The 18,728-nt window shown below is 37.1% G+C and overlaps 1 protein-coding gene across 1 annotated transcript; it reads left to right on the forward strand.

Moving 5' to 3' along the window:
- Positions 1-887: 887 nt before the first annotated feature.
- On the forward strand, positions 888-2,586 carry LOC121224949 (uncharacterized mitochondrial protein AtMg00860-like). The gene is made up of 2 exons (XM_041108601.1): positions 888-984; positions 2,222-2,586. Exons 1-2 carry the CDS (start codon positions 888-890, stop codon positions 2,584-2,586), a joined length of 462 nt encoding a protein of 153 aa, XP_040964535.1.
- Positions 2,587-18,728: the final 16,142 nt, after the last annotated feature.

Genomic DNA, 18,728 nt, shown 5'->3' on the forward strand with positions numbered 1-18,728 from the left:
CACATTATAATAAAGGGTTCTGGCTAATTAGAAATAATGATAATAGGGGCAGTTAACACTGAGCTCGTTTTTTAGGACCAAGGAAGCAAGGTGCGAGAAGCCTTCTTCCACATGATGTCCGAATGGTTTATCGAATTTATTAAAAAAAATCAGATGGCTCAACGACCTCCGTCCCCTCCTTTACCCCAATCAACTCCCCTTATTCCTCAAGGTTCGGAATAGGTACATGTAAATAAGCACCCAAGAGTTTTTAGAATTGAAGCAAGGACATAGAAGTGTAGTTGAATATGAGAGAGAGTTTGTATGACTCAATAAATATGCTAGAGAGTGTATTCCATCAGAGGTTTTTATGTGTACACGGTTTGAAGAAGGTTTGAACGAGGATATCTGAGTATTGGTTGAACTATTTGAGTTAAAAGAATCCATTGTTTTAATAGATCGGGCACATAAAGCGGAAGAACTGACCAAAGCAAAAAAGAAAGGCAAATTTTGATGTTTGAGACTCGAAAAAGGGGCCAATGGGAAATTCTTTTTCTTCTCCAACAAAGAAAGTGAAAGAATCTCATAATCGTATGTTACCTCCATCTGGGTTTTCCACAAGAGATAGAGGGAAGTAAGCTAGTTCGAGACCCCAGGCTCTCTTTGTAGCTAGTTTGGGTAGTTGTTGTAATAATAAGCTAGAATGTTATCAATGCAATAAAAGACATTTTGAGGAGTTTCGACTGAAAGAAGGATCATGTTTCAAATGTGATTCGTTTGATCATTTCCTTCGAGATTTTCTAGAAATATTCGACAGAGAAAAAGTCAAAAATGTTTGATCCGAAAGTGTGCCATCTAAAGGTAGACCACTAAAGAATAGTGGAAATGTGAGAATTAGTAAAAGTGGAATGAAAGACTCTACAGTTCGACCTGAGGCTCATGCACCTACTAGGGCTTATGCAATTAGAGTTCGTGAAGGTGCTTCAACACTTGATGTGATTGCTGGTACTTTAACTCTATTTGATGTTACTATCTATGCTTTGATTGATCCGGAATAAACACATTCGTATATATGCACTGCATTAGTAATAGATAAGAAAATACCAGTTTGATTGACCCAGAATAAACACATTCATATATATGCACTACATTAGTAATAGATAAGAAAATACGAGTAGAATCAACTGAATTTGAATTCAAAGTAACTAATCTGATAGGTTAGTATGTGTTAGTGGACAAAGTCTATAGAAATTGTGCCTTGAAGATTTGAGATTGCAACTTTCTGACTAATTTGATGCTATTTTCATTTGATGAATTTGATTTGATTCTCGACATGGATTGATTAACTTTACATGATGTGGTTGTGAATTGTAGACAGAAACAGATTATTTTGAAATGTCAAAATGGTGACACAGTCAGGGTTTAGTCGGATAGTTTTAACAGCACCACCAATATTATTTCTTCTCTGGTCGCTCGAAAATGTATTAAAAAAAGGGTGTGAGACATAGTTAGCATATATTTTAGATACCAAAGTTTTAGAATCGAATATGGAATTGTTCAAACAATTTTTTATTTCACGGATGTATTTCTAGAGGAATTGTCAGGGTTATCGCCAAATAGAGAGGTTGAATTTTCTATTGAATTAGTATCGGGAACTTCTCCGATTTCAATTACTCCATATAGAATGGCACCGACAGAGTTAAAAGAATTAAAATTACAGTTGCAAGAGTTGATAGATAAAGGTTTTGTTCGGCCTGTCGTATCTCCCTAGGAGGCACTTGTATTCTTTGTTAAGATAAAGGTTATGTATTGCTAATTGGTAGCTTAATAAAGTCACAATCAATAACAGGTATCCATTACCACTTATTTATGATTTTTTTATCAGCTGAAAGGTGCGATGGTTTTGTCTAAATTTGATCTACGTTCTGAATACTACCATCTTTGGGTGAAAGATTTAGATGTGTCGAAAACAGCTTTCAGAACTTGGTACGGATATTATGAATTTTTGGTTTAGCAAACGCCCCTGTTATATTTATGGATTTGATGAATGGAATATTTTGGTCGTATTTGGATAGATTTGTGGTAGTTTTCATCAATGATATATTGGTTTATTCAAAAGATGAAATTTAGCATGTCCAACACTTGAGTATTGTTTTACAAACTTTGCGTGATAAACAGTTATTTACAAAACTCAGTAAATGCGAGTTTTGGCTTTGAGAAGTCACGTTTTTGGGTCATGTAGTGTCGGCTGATGGCATTAGAGTGCATCCAAGAAAAATATCAGCTATTATGGACTGGAAACCTCCAAGAAATGTCACTGAAATTAGAAGTTTTTTGGGTCTGGCCGGATATTACAGACGATTTTTCAAAGGGCTCTTGATGATTACTTCAGCGTTGACAAAGCTACTACAGAAAGAGCTAAAGTTTGCTTGGTTCGATAAATGCCAATGGAGTTTTGATCAGTTGAAAGCAATGTTTACCGAAGCCCTTCTATTAGTTCAACCAGAGCCTGACAAAGAATTTTTTATTTTTAGTAATGCTTCGCTTAAGGGGTTAGGTTGTGTTCTGATGCAGGAAGGCAAGGTTGTAGCATATGCTTCCCATTAGTTGAAACCACACGAGAGAAATTATCTGGCACATGATTTGGAGCTTCCTCTAATGTGTTTGCCTTGAAAATTTGGTCACACTATTTATACAGAGAAAAATGCCACATTTTTATGGATCACCAAATCTTAAAATACTTAATGTCACAAAAAGAACTAAATTTATGATAGCATAGATGGTTGGTGTTGTTAAAAGATTATAATATTATTACTGACTCTCACCCGGGAAAAGCCAATATTGTTGCGGATGCTTTCAGTAGAAAGTCATTGTTTGCTCTGAAAGCTTTGAATACTCGGTTGACGCTTGTTAATGATGGTTCTATTTTAGTAAAATTAAAAGCTAAACCGATGTTTCTACAATAGATCTGTGAAGCGTAGAAAAATGATTCATAATTAATTGTTAAACGAGATCAGATTGAAAAGTCACCAGATTCAGATTTTCACATTGATTTAGATGATAGTTTATATTTCTGAAATAGGTTATGTGTTCTAAGGAATACTAGTGTTAAACAAGATATCTGACAGGAAGCTCATAGCAGCAATTATTCGATTCATCCCATTAGTAAGAAAATGTATGGTGATTTAAAACAAATGTACTGGTGGCTAGGTATGAAACGTGAGATCTCGGAATTTGTATCGAAGTGTTTGATTTGTTAGTAAGTTAAAGCTGAGCATCAGGTACCTTGAGGATTACTTCAGCCTATATGATTCTGAAGTGGTTATAGAAGCAAGTTCATGGATTTTGTGTCAGGGCCACCGTTATCTCTAAGGAAAAAGGATGCCTCATGGGTTGTTGTGGATTGTTTGACTAAATTTGCACATTTTATTCTCGCACATACAGAATATTCACTAGAGAGATTGGTAGAGTTATATGTTGCTAAGATTATGAAATTACATGAGGTGCCATTTTCGATTATTTTCAATCGGGATCCGTGATTTACTTCTAGATTCTGAAGTAAACTACACGAAGCTTTTGGCACCAAAATGCATTTTATTATAATGTTTCATCCGCAGACTGATGGTCAGCCAGAACGAGTGATTCAAATACTCGAGGATATACTCTGTTGTTGTATTCTTCAGTTTGAAGGTAGCTAGGAAAAAATATTTCATTAGTTTAATTTATGTATAATAACAGTTACCAGTCGAGTATTAAAATGGCCCCGTATGAAACTTTGTATGGTTGAAAGTGTAGAAATTCATTATATTAGATTGAATTCAATGAGAAAAACCTTTTCAGAACTAATCTGATTCGTGAAATCGAAGAGAAAGTCAAGGTAATACGAGAATGTTTGAAAGTTGCTTCCAATCGTCAGAAGTCATGTTGATTTGAAAAGAAAAGATATTGAATTTTAGGTCGGTGATAGAGTGTTCTTGAAAGTATCACCCTGGAACAAAATTTTTCATTTTGGCTAAAAAAGGAAGCTTTTTAGTCTGCATTTCATTAGGCTATATAGATTATTGAGAGAATTAGGTCAATAGCTTACCGTTTAGCTTTCTATCTGAATTAGAGAAAATTCATAATGTCTTACATGTATCGATGTTGCGACGGTACAAATCTGACCCCTCACATGTGATTTAACCAATCAATGTGGAAATTCAGCCTGATATGTCCTATGGTGAGGAACCAATTAGAATTTTGGCTCGTGAAGTTAAAGAATTAAGAAATAAACATATAGATTTGGTTAAAGTTCTTTGGCACTATCACGGTGTCGAGGAAGCCATTTGGGAACCAGAAGAAGCTATGAGAGTTTACCACCTCTAAACGTACCAATGTCCAGAGTAGAAATCCTTCACAAAAGATGTGGAAAAATGGTATCCACAAGTATACAGGTGATGTTGTAATATAGTTACAACGAAGTAGGTCAGTACTCCGAGGATGGTACCCAAGAGAGGTGAGAACTAATTTAATTCTAAGTTACACATAAATAGATGTACTAAAAACTTTAGTTAGATTATAATACGAAAGATTAAAAGAAGGGCTTTTGGATAAATGATAATAAAATTATGGGAAAAGAAATAACAAAAGATAAACAAAAAGCAATAAATCAAATAAAAGAATATATATTAGATCTGGGAATAGGTGATTAGCTCGCCTTGGTAATTGTGATCAACTATTGTCTCGGGTTTTCTCGTTCAATCAACTACTCAATACCTCAATACGATCTTCCGATACATCCACTGAACTACTGATTCAATAGGAACTACTTATCTTCCAACCTCACAGTCTAGACTGGTTCAGGGTTAAGGTGTCCACGGATAGACCATTCCAATTTTAAGTTAATTCCTACCTTGATGACTTCCTAAGGTTGTTAGGCTCAGGGTTTAGGTTCTTTCTTTCCTGAACAATTGATCTGTTGGGAAATCACTACAAAATAGTCAATTATTCATACCTTCACTCGTTAATTCCCCACAGAAGGATTAATTCCTCATGGATCTAGTAAACCATATAAACTTGAATGAAAGAATGAACATGAAGAACAATTTCAATAGTAATAGTTTAGAAGCCTGATTATATTAACTTTAAATGAAAAATCCTCACAGAGTTTTAGAATAATTTTAGAATCTGATTTCTTCCCGAAAGCAAATAACAAGAATCGAAATAAATTTTAATCCCTAAAAGAAAAGGAAAACTAAAGTCTAAAACTAAAGAGAAAATTATTGTAACACCCCTTACCCGTATTCGATGCCGGAATAGGGTACGAGGCATTCCTAGAACACATACATTTGCATAAGTATTAAACCGAGTTACAAAATTTCATTCAAATTAAGATTTTCCAAATTATTAACATACTTTTATAAATCTTTACATTATAACTTCAAAATACTATAATTATAACAAATAGGGCCTACGAGACCCGATACTTACTCATGTAATTCTATGTTTCATTTTTATTTCATTCAATTCACAATTTCGCATGTTCATAATTCAAATCAATTTCTCAATCCAATATACATTTCAGTACCATCATAATTCTTTTAATTCAAAACATATCACTAGAAACTTCCATTTAATTCACGTACAATTCAATATCATTAAGTTCAATACTAATACGTATTCACCATTTAACTCAACGTTTATCGATTTTACCCTTCATTAACACATTTATAAAATTCTTAGTATTGCAATGCAAACATCACTTAAGCTTAAATAACAACATCGAATCAACTCACCATCCTCTTTTTCATCATTTTATTCTTCAAGTATGAACTTAGTATTTCATTTCCTTTCCACACCCATTTCCTACGAATATTACACAAAACAATAACATATCATTCAACCATAGTTGCAAGCTAGTGCATTTAATCCATATACCATTCATGGCCTTACTTCATACCAAATCATATACCAAATATACCATACATACATACTATGAAATTTTATTTTCCAATATGAGCTTAAATCATGATCAATAACATACAAATGTAAGCATCATTTCTATTTCCACGTTTATCGATTATAATTGATCATATAACCAATTATACATAAATCATTCATATATATATATATATATTTAATTTTCCTCCTCCTTCTCTCCATTCCACATCCTTAGTGTACTTAACATTCTTAGAAATAACATTTTCTATAGTTTCTTTATTCATCCTTATGTATATTCAAAGCTATCTATCCAAGTCAGTATCACTAAATTATTTTTATCTTGAGCTAATGAACTCCAAATTAAGAACTGTTAATTTTCCCTGAAACTAGACTCACATATCTTCTTACCATAAAATTTTCACAATTTTTGGATTAGCGAAATTGTGACGGCCCAAAGTTGACCCTAGTCGAAAAGTGGTTTCGGGACCACGAAACCGAGTCTTATAAATAATTAAAAATTATATTCTGTGTTTATGATGTGAGTAATTGCATGTGTGAAAGTTTCATGCATTAATTTGATCATCTTTATGTGAATCTTTTTTATATGGACTTATATGAAACTTTGTTGGAAAGTGAGAGGCTAATTTACAATGGTCTAATAGTACATGCATTGAAAGGAGTGGTTTTGCATGTCAATTTACCCAAGTTAAATATGGTGGCCGGCCATGTTATGGAGTAAATAATATTATAACTATTTTATGCTAATAGTTTATGTTACAAAATGAAATAATGAATAAGGTTAATAAAATACAAGTTAGTGGGAGGAAAAACCAAAGTTAGCCTATGTTTTCTCCTCCATTGCCGTAACTAGAGAAAGAAGAGGAAGAAAAGCCTTTGGGGAAGAAAATTCGGCTAAGGTGGATACCTAAAGTAAGGTAAGTTCAATGTCATTCTTGGAAAACTTATGCACCATTTGGATGATTAGTTTAACTTCTACCTATTTTATGGTTTGAAGATAGGTTTTGTATGAGTTAAGTTTCGGTTAAGGTGGATTGATTAATTGGGTTTTATAAGGAAATTATGCCATAGCTGAATGTGTCTTGAAGAAGATGTCATATGTGCTTATTATAAGTATATGTATGTTCGGCTAATGAGTTTGAATTGAAGTTTCGATAGGTTGTGGGTTGAGTGGCCGAGTGAACTATAGGCTTTGCAAGGATGGAATTTACTTATAAGTTGTGTGTGTATGGCTTTATTTGCTAATGACATTTAAGAGTTTAAATCTTGAATAATGTTATGCATAGGTTTCGGCCATGAATCCTTGTGTTATAACACTTGCTTAATAATGAAAGAACATGAGCTTAAAGCTTGAGTAACACTCGGCTTTAGTGTAAGTTAAAATTTGTTAGAAAATAATTTTCAAGTTAGTAGATTATGTGTTAAGAGAGGGATTTAGAATGTATATATATATAGCTGAATGTGATATGTGTGAATTATATGTTAAATCAAGGCTTGGTAAGCTAGCTATTAAGGTGAAATGCTAATGTTAGTATTTGATTTGGTAATAATCTGTTTGGGGACAGCAGCAGTAAGGTGATTTTGGAAAATCGCCATAAATTGTAGGAGTTGAATTAGAAGCTGAGTGAATTATGTCATTAAAGCTTGAAGAGTCTATTTTCTTACAAAGGAAACTATAAAAACAAAAGAGTTACCTATCTTGAGATATTTGAAGTATTGTGGGGCTGAGTCAAAATGACTGCTGGATTCCCTGTTCTGTTTTTAGAAAATCATTATAAATTGTACAAAAATGATTATAAGATAAAATTTATATGCTTAGACTCCTTAATGAGTCTAGTTTCAAATGAGATCAAATACAACACATTTGGAATTCTGTAAAGTGAGAAATTGGATTCGTAGTGAAGAGTGGTCAGAATAGTCAACCAGTGAAATAGGGGAAACTTTAAGAAAAATCTGGTATTGATTGGCCAAGCCTAAAATTCTGAAAATTTTATGGATGGAAGATATACGAGTCTATATTCAGGGAAAATTAACGGCAAGTGATTTGGAGTTTAGTAGCTCCAGTTATAAGTAATTTAGTAACTACTGCTCAGGAAAACAGCTCGTAGTGAATATGTGATTTTGTTGTAAACATTAATGAAAGTTTGCCGATGAATTATTTATTGATTAATATAAAGCTTGCTATAATCTATGTGTGTGAAAGTCGGATCAATATATATAATATTATTCTGAAAGTAATACTTGAATAGTCGATTAATGACTATTTTAAATTTTGTTGAACTTAAGCTCAAGAGCAAGGGGGAACTAGATCCGATAAAGGGAAGGAAAAAGTAATTGAATAGCCGTTGAAGTCGTTCGACGACATTTGAGGTAAGTCTTCGAGTAATGATCCTACTTGAATTATATTGAAATGAATAGTCATACTATGACGGATAGTCGAATGTGCTTAGAGACTATGTTATAAAGCCAATTGAAATTATGCTCTTTGTGTGCGGCTACTGAGCCGAAATTTGAAAGGTTTAATAAATGTTTTGTGTTTGAGCCTTAGTAACGAAGAAATGAAATGGATGTGTTATGATTATTGATATATGTGTGCATGAGCATTTGAAATATATCCGGGCTAAGACCCGAAGGCAATTATGCGAGTTGATATATCCGGGCTAAGACCCGAAGGCAATTATGCGAGTTAATATATCCGGGCTAAGACCCGAAGGCAATTATGCGAGTTGATATATCCGGGCTAAGACCCGAAGGCAATTATGCGAGTTAATATGTCCGGGCTATGACCCGAAGGCAATTATGCGAGATGATATATCCGGGCTAAGACCCGAAGGCAATTATGCAAGTTGATATGTCCGGGTTAAGACCCGAAGGCAAAGGTGTTTGCGGTTGTATTCGGTTAAATACCGAAGAAACTTGGGTTTGAATGTGAGCGTTTTGTGCTGTAACTAATTCAATAAATATGCTCGACCAACCCGAACGATAAGGTGTGTTGCATGTGCATTGGAAAAGTCGATTCGTTTTAAATAGTATTCGTGCGATCGGCTAACGAATTTTCGGCTTTTAGAAAGGTTGATACTTTGTGTATATATGTTGATGGAGTGTGAAGTAAGTATGATTATGAGAATGTGTGTTAATAAAGTGATTTAGTTAGCTATGTGAATGTAATACTGTAGTCAAAGCCGATTTCATTACTTGAGACTTACTAAGCTTAAAATGCTTACCCGGTTGCTTTGGCTCTCTGTTTTATAGATTTTGTTCGTTAGCTATCGGATTCGGGATCAGCGAAGTCGAAGTCATCTACACTATCAAGCTCTTTTGGTACTCTTTTAGTTGAACTCTGGATATGGCATGTATAGGACTACCCCCTGTTGTTTAAGTTCTTTTGTGATGTATGTGTGTAAAGCCATGCGAAAATGGCTTGTAGATGTGGAGTATGGCATTAGACCATTTGTGTTTATGTATGTATATATATGGTTTCACGATGTGACTATGGATTGAAATGGAAGTGTTGGGCTAATGATCAGCCATTGGAATGGCTAAATATGATCACATGTGGACCTATGTATGGCAAAACCCTAGTTGGTCCATGGTAACCACAAAATAGGTAAAGTTTATCTTGAAAACAGATTTTGACAGCAACAGTGGTGTAGAATTGAAAAATCACATAAATTCGTAGGAGTGGAATTAAATAGTGAATAAATTATGTAATCGAACCTTGATGAATCTACTTTCATATGGAAGTAACGAAACAATTATAGGAACAGTACAGAAAGAGATATTCGGGTTCTTGTGGAACAGGGCCAGAACAGTTTCTGGATTCACTGTTCCGCCTTTGGAAATTCACTATAAATTGACCAGAGATAATTAGGGGTCATACCATATATGTATGGATTCCTCTCTGAGTCTAGTTTCCATAGAAACAAACGGCATTAGTATTGAAGCCCTGTGCAGAGAGATATCCCAGTCGTAATGGGAAAAGGTCAGTGTAGTCGACCCCTGTAACATGAGAGACTTTGACTAATAAACTGTACTAATGGGCCCGACCAAAAATTCTAGAAAAAAATATATAGGTGGGGACATGAGTCTAGTTTCAGGGAAAAATCACAAAACTGATTTTCGAGTTGTGAAACTCAAGATATGATTTTTGAAGCGACTAGTACTCAGACTGGGCAGTGTCTGGAAAAATTTTTAAAAGTCTGTCAACACCTCGTATTCGACTCCGGTGACGGTCTCGGGTTTGGGGTGTTACAATTTAGTGGTATCAGAGCTACGGTTTAGTCGATTCTAGGACTACCGTAATGTGTTGGGGTCTAGCTATACATGCCATTTTATGTGATTAATTGATAGTGTGGTGATTTCTGACATTTGCAAATGTGTTTATTTATAGTAATGGATCCCGATCCCAACCGAGCGGTAGCTGATGATCTTGAGAGTGTAGCGCCTGCTCCCGCACAAGGGACAGCGCCGGTGGACTCTCAACCTAATGCGAGTAGCCCGAACGATGAAGCTAGACAAGCTTTCTATAGCGTGATGAATGATTGGTTCAACCAATACATTCGAACTAATACGGCTGTTCCACAACCTCCATTCCCGACAAACACCACCCCCGCACCTACAATACCTCCGGTAACTGACCAAATAAGGTCAAATAAGCCCCCAGTTGACCGAATCCGAAAACATGGGGCTACTGAATTTAAAGCTACGGATAGCGACGATGCCGAGCAAGCTGAATTTTGGTTGGACAACACTATCCGGGTACTCGATGAGCTGTCTTGTACACCCGATGAATGTCTAAAGTGTGCTATCTCCTTGCTACGTGATTCTGCCTATTATTGGTGGAGTACTCTGACTTCTGTCGTGCCCCGGGAGCAAGTAACTTGGGAGTTTTTCCAAACTGAGTTTCGGAAAAAGTATATCAGTCAGAGATTTGTTGATCAAAAACGGAAGGAATTTCTTGAGCTTAAGCAAGGTTCTATGTCAGTTACTGATTACGAGCGAAAATTTGTTAGACTTAGTAGATACGCTCGGGAATGTGTTTCGTCCGAGGCTGTTATGTGTAAACGCTTCGAAGATGGGCTGAATGAAGATATAAAAATGTTCGTTGGCATTCTTGAGATACGAGAGTTCGTAGTACTTGTCGAGCGAGCTTGTAAAGCCGAAGAGCTTAGAAAGGAAAAACAAAAAGTTGATGTGGGAACCGGGGAGTTTCGTAAAAGATTCTCGGGAAAGTCTCATCAACAGGCATCGAAGAAATTTCGAGATGATGTGGGCCGGTCTAAAAGCACTTCGGGCCTTTTTAGACGAGATCGTGATCGACCCCCTGTGGGTACACGAGGCACTTCAGTCGCCAGTGTTGGGAATGAACGTCGAGGCCGAACGGAATGTCGACATTGCGGTAAATGGCATTTGGGGAGTTGTAGATTCCATGACCGCTCCTGTTACAAGTGCGGATCAGTGGACCACTTCATTAAAGATTGCCCGAGGCTGTCCGAACAGAATGTAAATCAGAGTGGGAAACCGGGTGCTACCACTGCTCGAGGTAGACCATCTAGAAATATGGGCAATGCTAGTGGTGGTCAGAGAGGATCTAGAGATGCTACGACCAGATCCGAGGCTCGTGCACCTGCTAGAGCATATGCTATACGTGCCCGCGAGGATGCTTCTTCGCCTGATGTTATTACCGGTACTTTTACTCTCTTTGATACTAATGTAATTGCTTTGATTGACCCCGGTTCTACTCATTCGTACATATGTGAAACCTTAGCATCCAGTAAGACTTTACCTATTGAGTCTACTGAGTTTGTAATTCGGGTGTCAAATCCCTTGGGTCGTTACGTGCTTGTCGACAAAGTGTGTAAGAAATGTCCCTAGCAATTCGAGGTTCCTGTTTTCCAGCGGACTTGATGCTTTTGCCGTTTGATGAATTTGATGTTATCCTTGGGTTGGATTGGTTGACCGTGCATGATGCGGTTGTGAATTGCAAAAGTAAGACTATTGATTTGAGGTGTGCAAATAACGAAGTAATCCGAGTTGAGTCTACGGATTTGGATGGGTTGCCCGCTGTAATATCCTCAATGTTGGCCCAGAAATATGTGAGAAAAGGGTGCGAAGCATACCTTGCGTATGTACTGGATGACCAAGAACTAGAAAAGAAACCTGAATCTGTGCCGGTGGTTTGTGAATACCCGGATGTTTTTCCTGAAGAATTACCGGGTTTACCACCTGTTCGGGAGATAGAGTTTGGTATTGAGCTTATACCTGGGACTACGCCGATTTCGATAGCTCCGTATCGTATGGCACCAACTGAGTTAAAAGAGTTGAAAGCTCAGCTGCAAGAATTGACGGATAGAGGTTTCGCTCGGCCAAGTTTCTCACCTTGGGGTGCACCAGTATTGTTCGTGAAAAAGAAGGACGGAACCATGAGGTTGTGCATTGACTATCGTCAACTGAATAAAGTGACGATAAAGAATAAATACCCACTACCGCGTATCGATGATTTGTTTGATCAACTAAAGGGGGCCTCAGTGTTCTCAAAAATAGATTTGAGATCGGGTTATTATCAGTTGCGGATTCGAGATTCAGACGTACCCAAAACTGCTTTCAGAACGAGGTACGGTCACTACGAATTCTTAGTGATGCCGTTTGGGCTCACTAATGCCCCGGCAGTATTTATGGATTTGATGAATCGGATCTTCAGACCATATTTGGATCGGTTCGTAGTTGTGTTCATTGATGACATCTTGGTCTATTCAAGAGATGAGACCGAACATGCTGAGCACCTGAGACTAGTGTTGCAAATTTTACGGGATAAGCAGTTATATGCTAAGTTCAGTAAGTGTGAGTTCTGGTTAAGAGAGGTTAGCTTCTTGGGTCATGTGGTATCCGCGTCGGGTATTCGAGTTGACCCGAACAAAATTTCAGCCATACTTGACTGGAAACCTCCGAGAAATGTTACTGAAGTTCGGAGCTTTTTGGGGCTCGCCGGTTATTACCGACGATTTGTGAAAGGTTTCTCGATGATAGCCACACCAATGACGAAGCTACTTCAAAAGGATGTTAAGTTCGAGTGGACGGAGAAATGTCAGAAAAGTTTCGACCAACTGAAAACTCATTTGACTGAAGCTCCAATTTTGGTGCAACCCGAATCGGGTAAAGAGTTTGTCATCTATAGTGACGCATCCCTACTTGGGTTGGGTTGCGTATTGATGCAAGAAGGTCGAGTCGTGGCCTATGCGTCGAGACAATTGAAGCCACACGAGAGGAATTATCCGACCCATGATCTCGAACTAGCTGCCATCGTATTTGCTTTAAAAATATGGCGACATTATCTGTTTGGTGAGAAGTGCCATGTATTTTCGGACCACAAAAGTCTCAAATATTTGATGACTCAACGAGACTTGAATCTGCGACAAAGACGTTGGCTTGAGTTATTGAAAGATTACGAGCTTGTCATTGATTACCACCCGGGAAAGGCTAACGTGGTTGCGGACGCCTTAAGCCGGAAGTCATTGTTTGCTTTGCGAGCGATGAACGTGCATTTGTCTGTTCTACCAGACAATGTGTTAGTAGCTGAATTAAAAGCTAAACCATTATTGACTCACCAAATTCGTGAAGCTCAGAAAGTCGATGATGAATTGGTTGCAAAACGGGCTGAGTGTTTTCCGAACGAGGATCAGAGTTTCAAATTGACGACGATAATTGTTTGAGGTTCAGAAATCGGTTGTGTGTTCCAAGGAATTCGGAACTCATTTCGATGATTCTGAACGAAGCCCATTGTAGCCGAATGTCAATTCACCCGGGAGTACGAAAATGTACAACGATTTGAAACGTCAATTTTGGTGGCATGGTATGAAACGGGACATCTCCGACTTTGTTTCGAGATGTTTAATATGTCAACAAGTGAAAGCGGAACATCAAGTGCCTTCAGGATTACTCCAGCCGATCATGATACCCGAGTGGAAATGGGATCGAGTCACAATGGACTTTGTGTCCGGACTGCCCTTGTCAGCAAGTAAGAAGGATGCGATATGGGTTGTTGTCGATAGACTAACTAAGTCGGCTCACTTTATCCCCGTGCGTACGGATTTTTCATTGGATAAACTAGCTGAATTGTATGTTTCTCAGATTGTGAGATTACACGGGGTACCGATTTCTATTGTGTCGGATAGAGATCCGAGATTCACCTCGCGATTTTGGAAGAAATTGCAAGAAGCTTTGGGTACCAAGCTGCATTTTAGCACCGCTTTTCATCCACAAACAGATGGTCAATCCGAGCGGATAATTCAGATACTTGAGGATATGTTGAGATGTTGCATCCTCGAGTTCAGTAGTTCATGGGAACGGTACTTACCTTTGATTGAATTCGCTTACAACAATAGTTTTCAATCAAGTATTAAGATGGCACCCTACGAGGCTTTGTACGGTCGTAAATGCCGTACACCATTGTTTTGGACCGAGCTCGGTGAAAGTAAAATTTTCGGAGTTGATTTGATTAGAGATGCTGAACAGAAAGTAAAGGTAATCCGTGAAAGTCTGAAGATAGCCACGGATCGTCAGAAATCGTACGCAGATTTGAAACGAAAAGACATCGAGTATCAGGTGGGAGACAAAGTGTTCCTTAAGGTTTCACCTTGGAAAAAGATACTCAGGTTCGGCCGTAAGGGCAAGTTGAGCCCAAGATTCATTGGGCCGTACGAAATCTCCGAACGAGTTGGCCCGGTTGCGTATAGATTGATTTTGCCCCGGAGCTTGAAAAGATTCATGACGTCTTTCATGTTTCGATGCTTCGACGCTATCGATCTGATCCATCGCACATAATTAGCCCATCGGAGGTTGGAATTCAAGTCGACATGAGCTATGAAGAAGAACCGATGCGTATCCTAGCTCGTGAAGTAAAGGAGTTGCGAAACAAAAGAGTTCCGCTAGTAAAGGTGTTATGGCTCAAACACGGGATCGAGGAAGCTACTTGGGAGACCGAGAGCTCAATGAAAGAACGATACCCAAACCTATTTACCGGTAAGATTTTCGGGGACGAAAATTTCTTAAGTGGGGGAGAGTTGTGACGGCCCAAAGTTGACCCTAGTCGAAAAGTGGTTTCGGGACCACGAAACCGAGTCTTATAAATAATTAAAAATTATATTCTGTGTTTATGATGTGAGTAATTGCATGTGTGAAAGTTTCATGCATTAATTTGATCATCTTTATGTGAATCTTTTTATATGGACTTATATGAAACTTTGTTGGAAAGTGAGAGGCTAATTTACAATGGTCTAATAGTACATGCATTGAAAGGAGTGGTTTTGCATGTCAATTTACCCAAGTTAAATATGGTGGCCGGCCATGTTATGGAGTAAATAATATTATAATTTTATGCTAATAGTTTATGTTACAAATGAAATATGAATAAGGTTAATAAAATACAAGTTAGTGGGAGGAAAAACCAAAGTTAGCCTATGTTTTCTCCTCCATTGCCGTAACTAGAGAAAGAAGAGGAAGAAAAGCCTTTGGGGAAGAAAATTCGGCTAAGGTGGATACCTAAAGTAAGGTAAGTTCAATGTCATTCTTGGAAACTTATGCACCATTTGGATGATTAGTTAACTTCTACCTATTTTATGGTTGAAGATAGGTTTTGTATGAGTTAAGTTTCGGTTAAGGTGGATTGATTAATTGGGTTTATAAGGAAATTATGCCATAGCTGAATGTGTCTTGAAGAAGATGTCATATTGCTTATTATAAGTATATGTATGTTCGGCTAATGAGTTTGAATTGAAGTTTCGATAGGTTGTGGGTTGAGTGGCCGAGTGAACTATAGGCTTTGCAAGGATGGAATTTACTTATAAGTTGTGTGTGTATGGCTTTATTTGCTAATGACATTTAAGAGTTTAAATCTTGAATAATGTTATGCATAGGTTTCGGCCATGAATCCTTGTGTTATAACACTTGCTTAATAATGAAAGAACATGAGCTTAAAGCTTGAGTAACACTCGGCTTTAGTGTAAGTTAAAATTGTTAGAAAATAATTTTCAAGTTAGTAGATTATGTGTTAAGAGAGGGATTAGAATGTAATATATATAGCTGAATGTGATATGTGTGAATTATATGTTAAATCAAGGCTTGGTAAGCTAGCTATTAAGGTGAAATGCTAATGTTAGTATTGATTTGGTAATAATCTGTTTGGGACAGCAGCAGTAAGGTGATTTGGAAATCGCCATAAATTGTAGGAGTTGAATTAGAAGCTGAGTGAATTATGTCATTAAGCTTGAAGAGTCTATTTCTACAAAGGAAACTATAAAAACAAAGAGTTACTATCTTGAGATATTTGAAGTATTGTGGGCTGAGTCAAATGACTGCTGGATTCCCTGTTCTGTTTTAGAAAATCATTATAAATTGTACAAAAATGATTATAAGATAAAATTTATATGCTTAGACTCCTTAATGAGTCTAGTTTCAAATGAGATCAATACAACACATTTGGAATTCTGTAAAGTGAGAATTGGATTCGTAGTGAAGAGTGGTCAGAATAGTCAACCAGTGAAATAGGGGAAACTTTAAGAAAAATCTGGTATTGATTGGCCAAGCCTAAAATTCTGAAAATTTTATGGATGGAAGATATACGAGTCTATATTCAGGGAAAATTAACGGCAAGTGATTTGGAGTTTAGTAGCTCCAGTTATAAGTAATTTAGTAACTACTGCTCAGGAAAACAGCTCGTAGTGAATATGTGATTTTGTTGTAAACATTAATGAAAGTTGCCGATGAATTATTATTGATTAATATAAAGCTTGCTATAATCTATGTGTGTGAAAGTCGGATCAATATATATAATATTATTCTGAAAGTAATACTTGAATAGTCGATTAATGACTATTTTAAATTTTGTTGAACTTAAGCTCAAGAGCAAGGGGGAACTAGATCCGATAAAGGGAAGGAAAAAGTAATTGAATAGCCGTTGAAGTCGTTCGACGACATTTGAGGTAAGTCTTCGAGTAATGATCCTACTTGAATTATATGAAATGAATAGTCATACTATGACGGATAGTCGAATGTGCTTAGAGACTATGTATAAAGCCAATTGAAATTATGCTCTTTGTGGGCTACTGAGCCGAAATTTGAAAGTTTAATAAATGTTTGTGTTTGAGCCTTAGTAACGAAGAATGAAATGGATGTGTTATGATTATTGATATATGTGTGCATGAGCATTGAAATATATCCGGCTAAGACCCGAAGGCAATTATGCGAGTTGATATATCCGGGCTAAGACCCGAAGGCATTAGCGAGTTAATATATCCGGGCTAAGACCCGAAGGCATTATGCGAGTTGATATATCCGGGCTAAGACCCGAAGGCAATTATGCGAGTAATATGGGCTATGACCCGAAGGCAATTATGCGAGATGATAATCCGGGCTAAGACCCGAAGGCAATTATGCAAGTTGATATGTCCGGGTTAAGACCCGAAGGCAAAGGTGTTTGCGGTTGTATTCGGTTAAATACCGAAGAAACTTGGGTTTGAATGTGAGCGTTTTGTGCTGTAACTATTCAATAAATATGCTCGACCAACCCGAACGATAAGGTGTGTTGCATGTGCATTGGAAAAGTCGATCGTTTAAATAGTATTCGTGCGATCGGCTAACGAATTTTCGGCTTTAGAAAGGTTGATACTTTGTGTATATATGTTGATGGAGTGTGAAGTAAGTATGATTATGAGAATGTGTGTTAATAAAGTGATTTAGTTAGCTATGTGAATGTAATACTGTAGTCAAAGCCGATTTCATTACTTGAGACTTACTAAGCTTAAAATGCTTACCCGGTTGCTTTGGCTCTCTGTTTATAGATTTTGTTCGTTAGCTATCGATTCGGGATCAGCGAAGTCGAAGTCATCTACACTATCAAGCTCTTTTGGTACTCTTTTAGTTGAACTCTGGATATGGCATGTATAGGACTACCCCCTGTTGTTTAAGTTCTTTTGTGATGTATGTGTGTAAAAGCCATGCGAAAATGGCTTGTAGATGTGGAGTATGGCATTAGACATTTGTGTTTATGTATGTATATATATGGTTTCACGATGTGACTATGGATTGAAATGGAAGTGTTGGCTAATGATCAGCCATTGGAATGGCTAAATATGATCACATGTGGACCTATGTATGGCAAAACCCTAGTTGGGTCCATGGTAACCACAAATAGGTAAAGTTATCTTGAAACAGATTTTGACAGCAACAGTGGTGTAGAATTGAAAAATCACATAAATTCGTAGGAGTGGAATTAAATAGTGAATAAATATTAATCGAACCTTGAAATCTACTCATATGGAAGTAACGAAACAATATAGGAACATACAGAAAGTATCGGTTCTTGTGGAACAGGGCCAGAACAGTTTCTGGATTCACTGTTCCCCTTTGGAAATTCACTATAAATTGACCAGAGATAATTAGGGTCATACCAATATGTATGGATCCTCTCTGAGTCTAGTTCCATAGAAACAACGGCATTAGTATGAAGCCCTGTGCAAGAGATATCCCATCGTAATGGGAAAAGGCATGTAGTCGACCCTGTAACATGAGAGACTTTGACTAATAACTGTACTAATGGGCCCGACCACAAAAAAAAAATTCTAGAAAAAAATAATAGTCGGGGACAGTATGTGAAGCTAGTTTCAGGGATAAAAATAAAATAACCTCTTTCGAGTTGTGACTCCAAATATGATTTTTGAAGCACTTAGTACCAGACTGAAAATGTCACTAAAAATAATTATTAATTGATCCAGGATTCACTGGGTTCTAGTTTGTCTTGAGAATAACATTTTTTTAAT

The sequence above is a fragment of the Gossypium hirsutum genome, chromosome D13 (genome assembly GCF_007990345.1).
Source record: "Gossypium hirsutum isolate 1008001.06 chromosome D13, Gossypium_hirsutum_v2.1, whole genome shotgun sequence".
Classification (NCBI taxonomy): Eukaryota; Viridiplantae; Streptophyta; class Magnoliopsida; order Malvales; family Malvaceae; genus Gossypium; species Gossypium hirsutum.

What these genes read in the sequence shown, in the direction of transcription:
- LOC121224949 (XM_041108601.1), top strand. Translation starts at nt 888, where the DNA reads ATGAAAGACTCTACAGTTCGACCTGAGGCTCATGCACCTACTAGGGCT. An exon ending in AACACTTGATGTGATTGCTG is followed by an intron (nt 985 to 2,221) that starts GTACTTTAACTC and finishes TGGGTCATGTAG; the next exon opens with TGTCGGCTGATGGCATTAGA.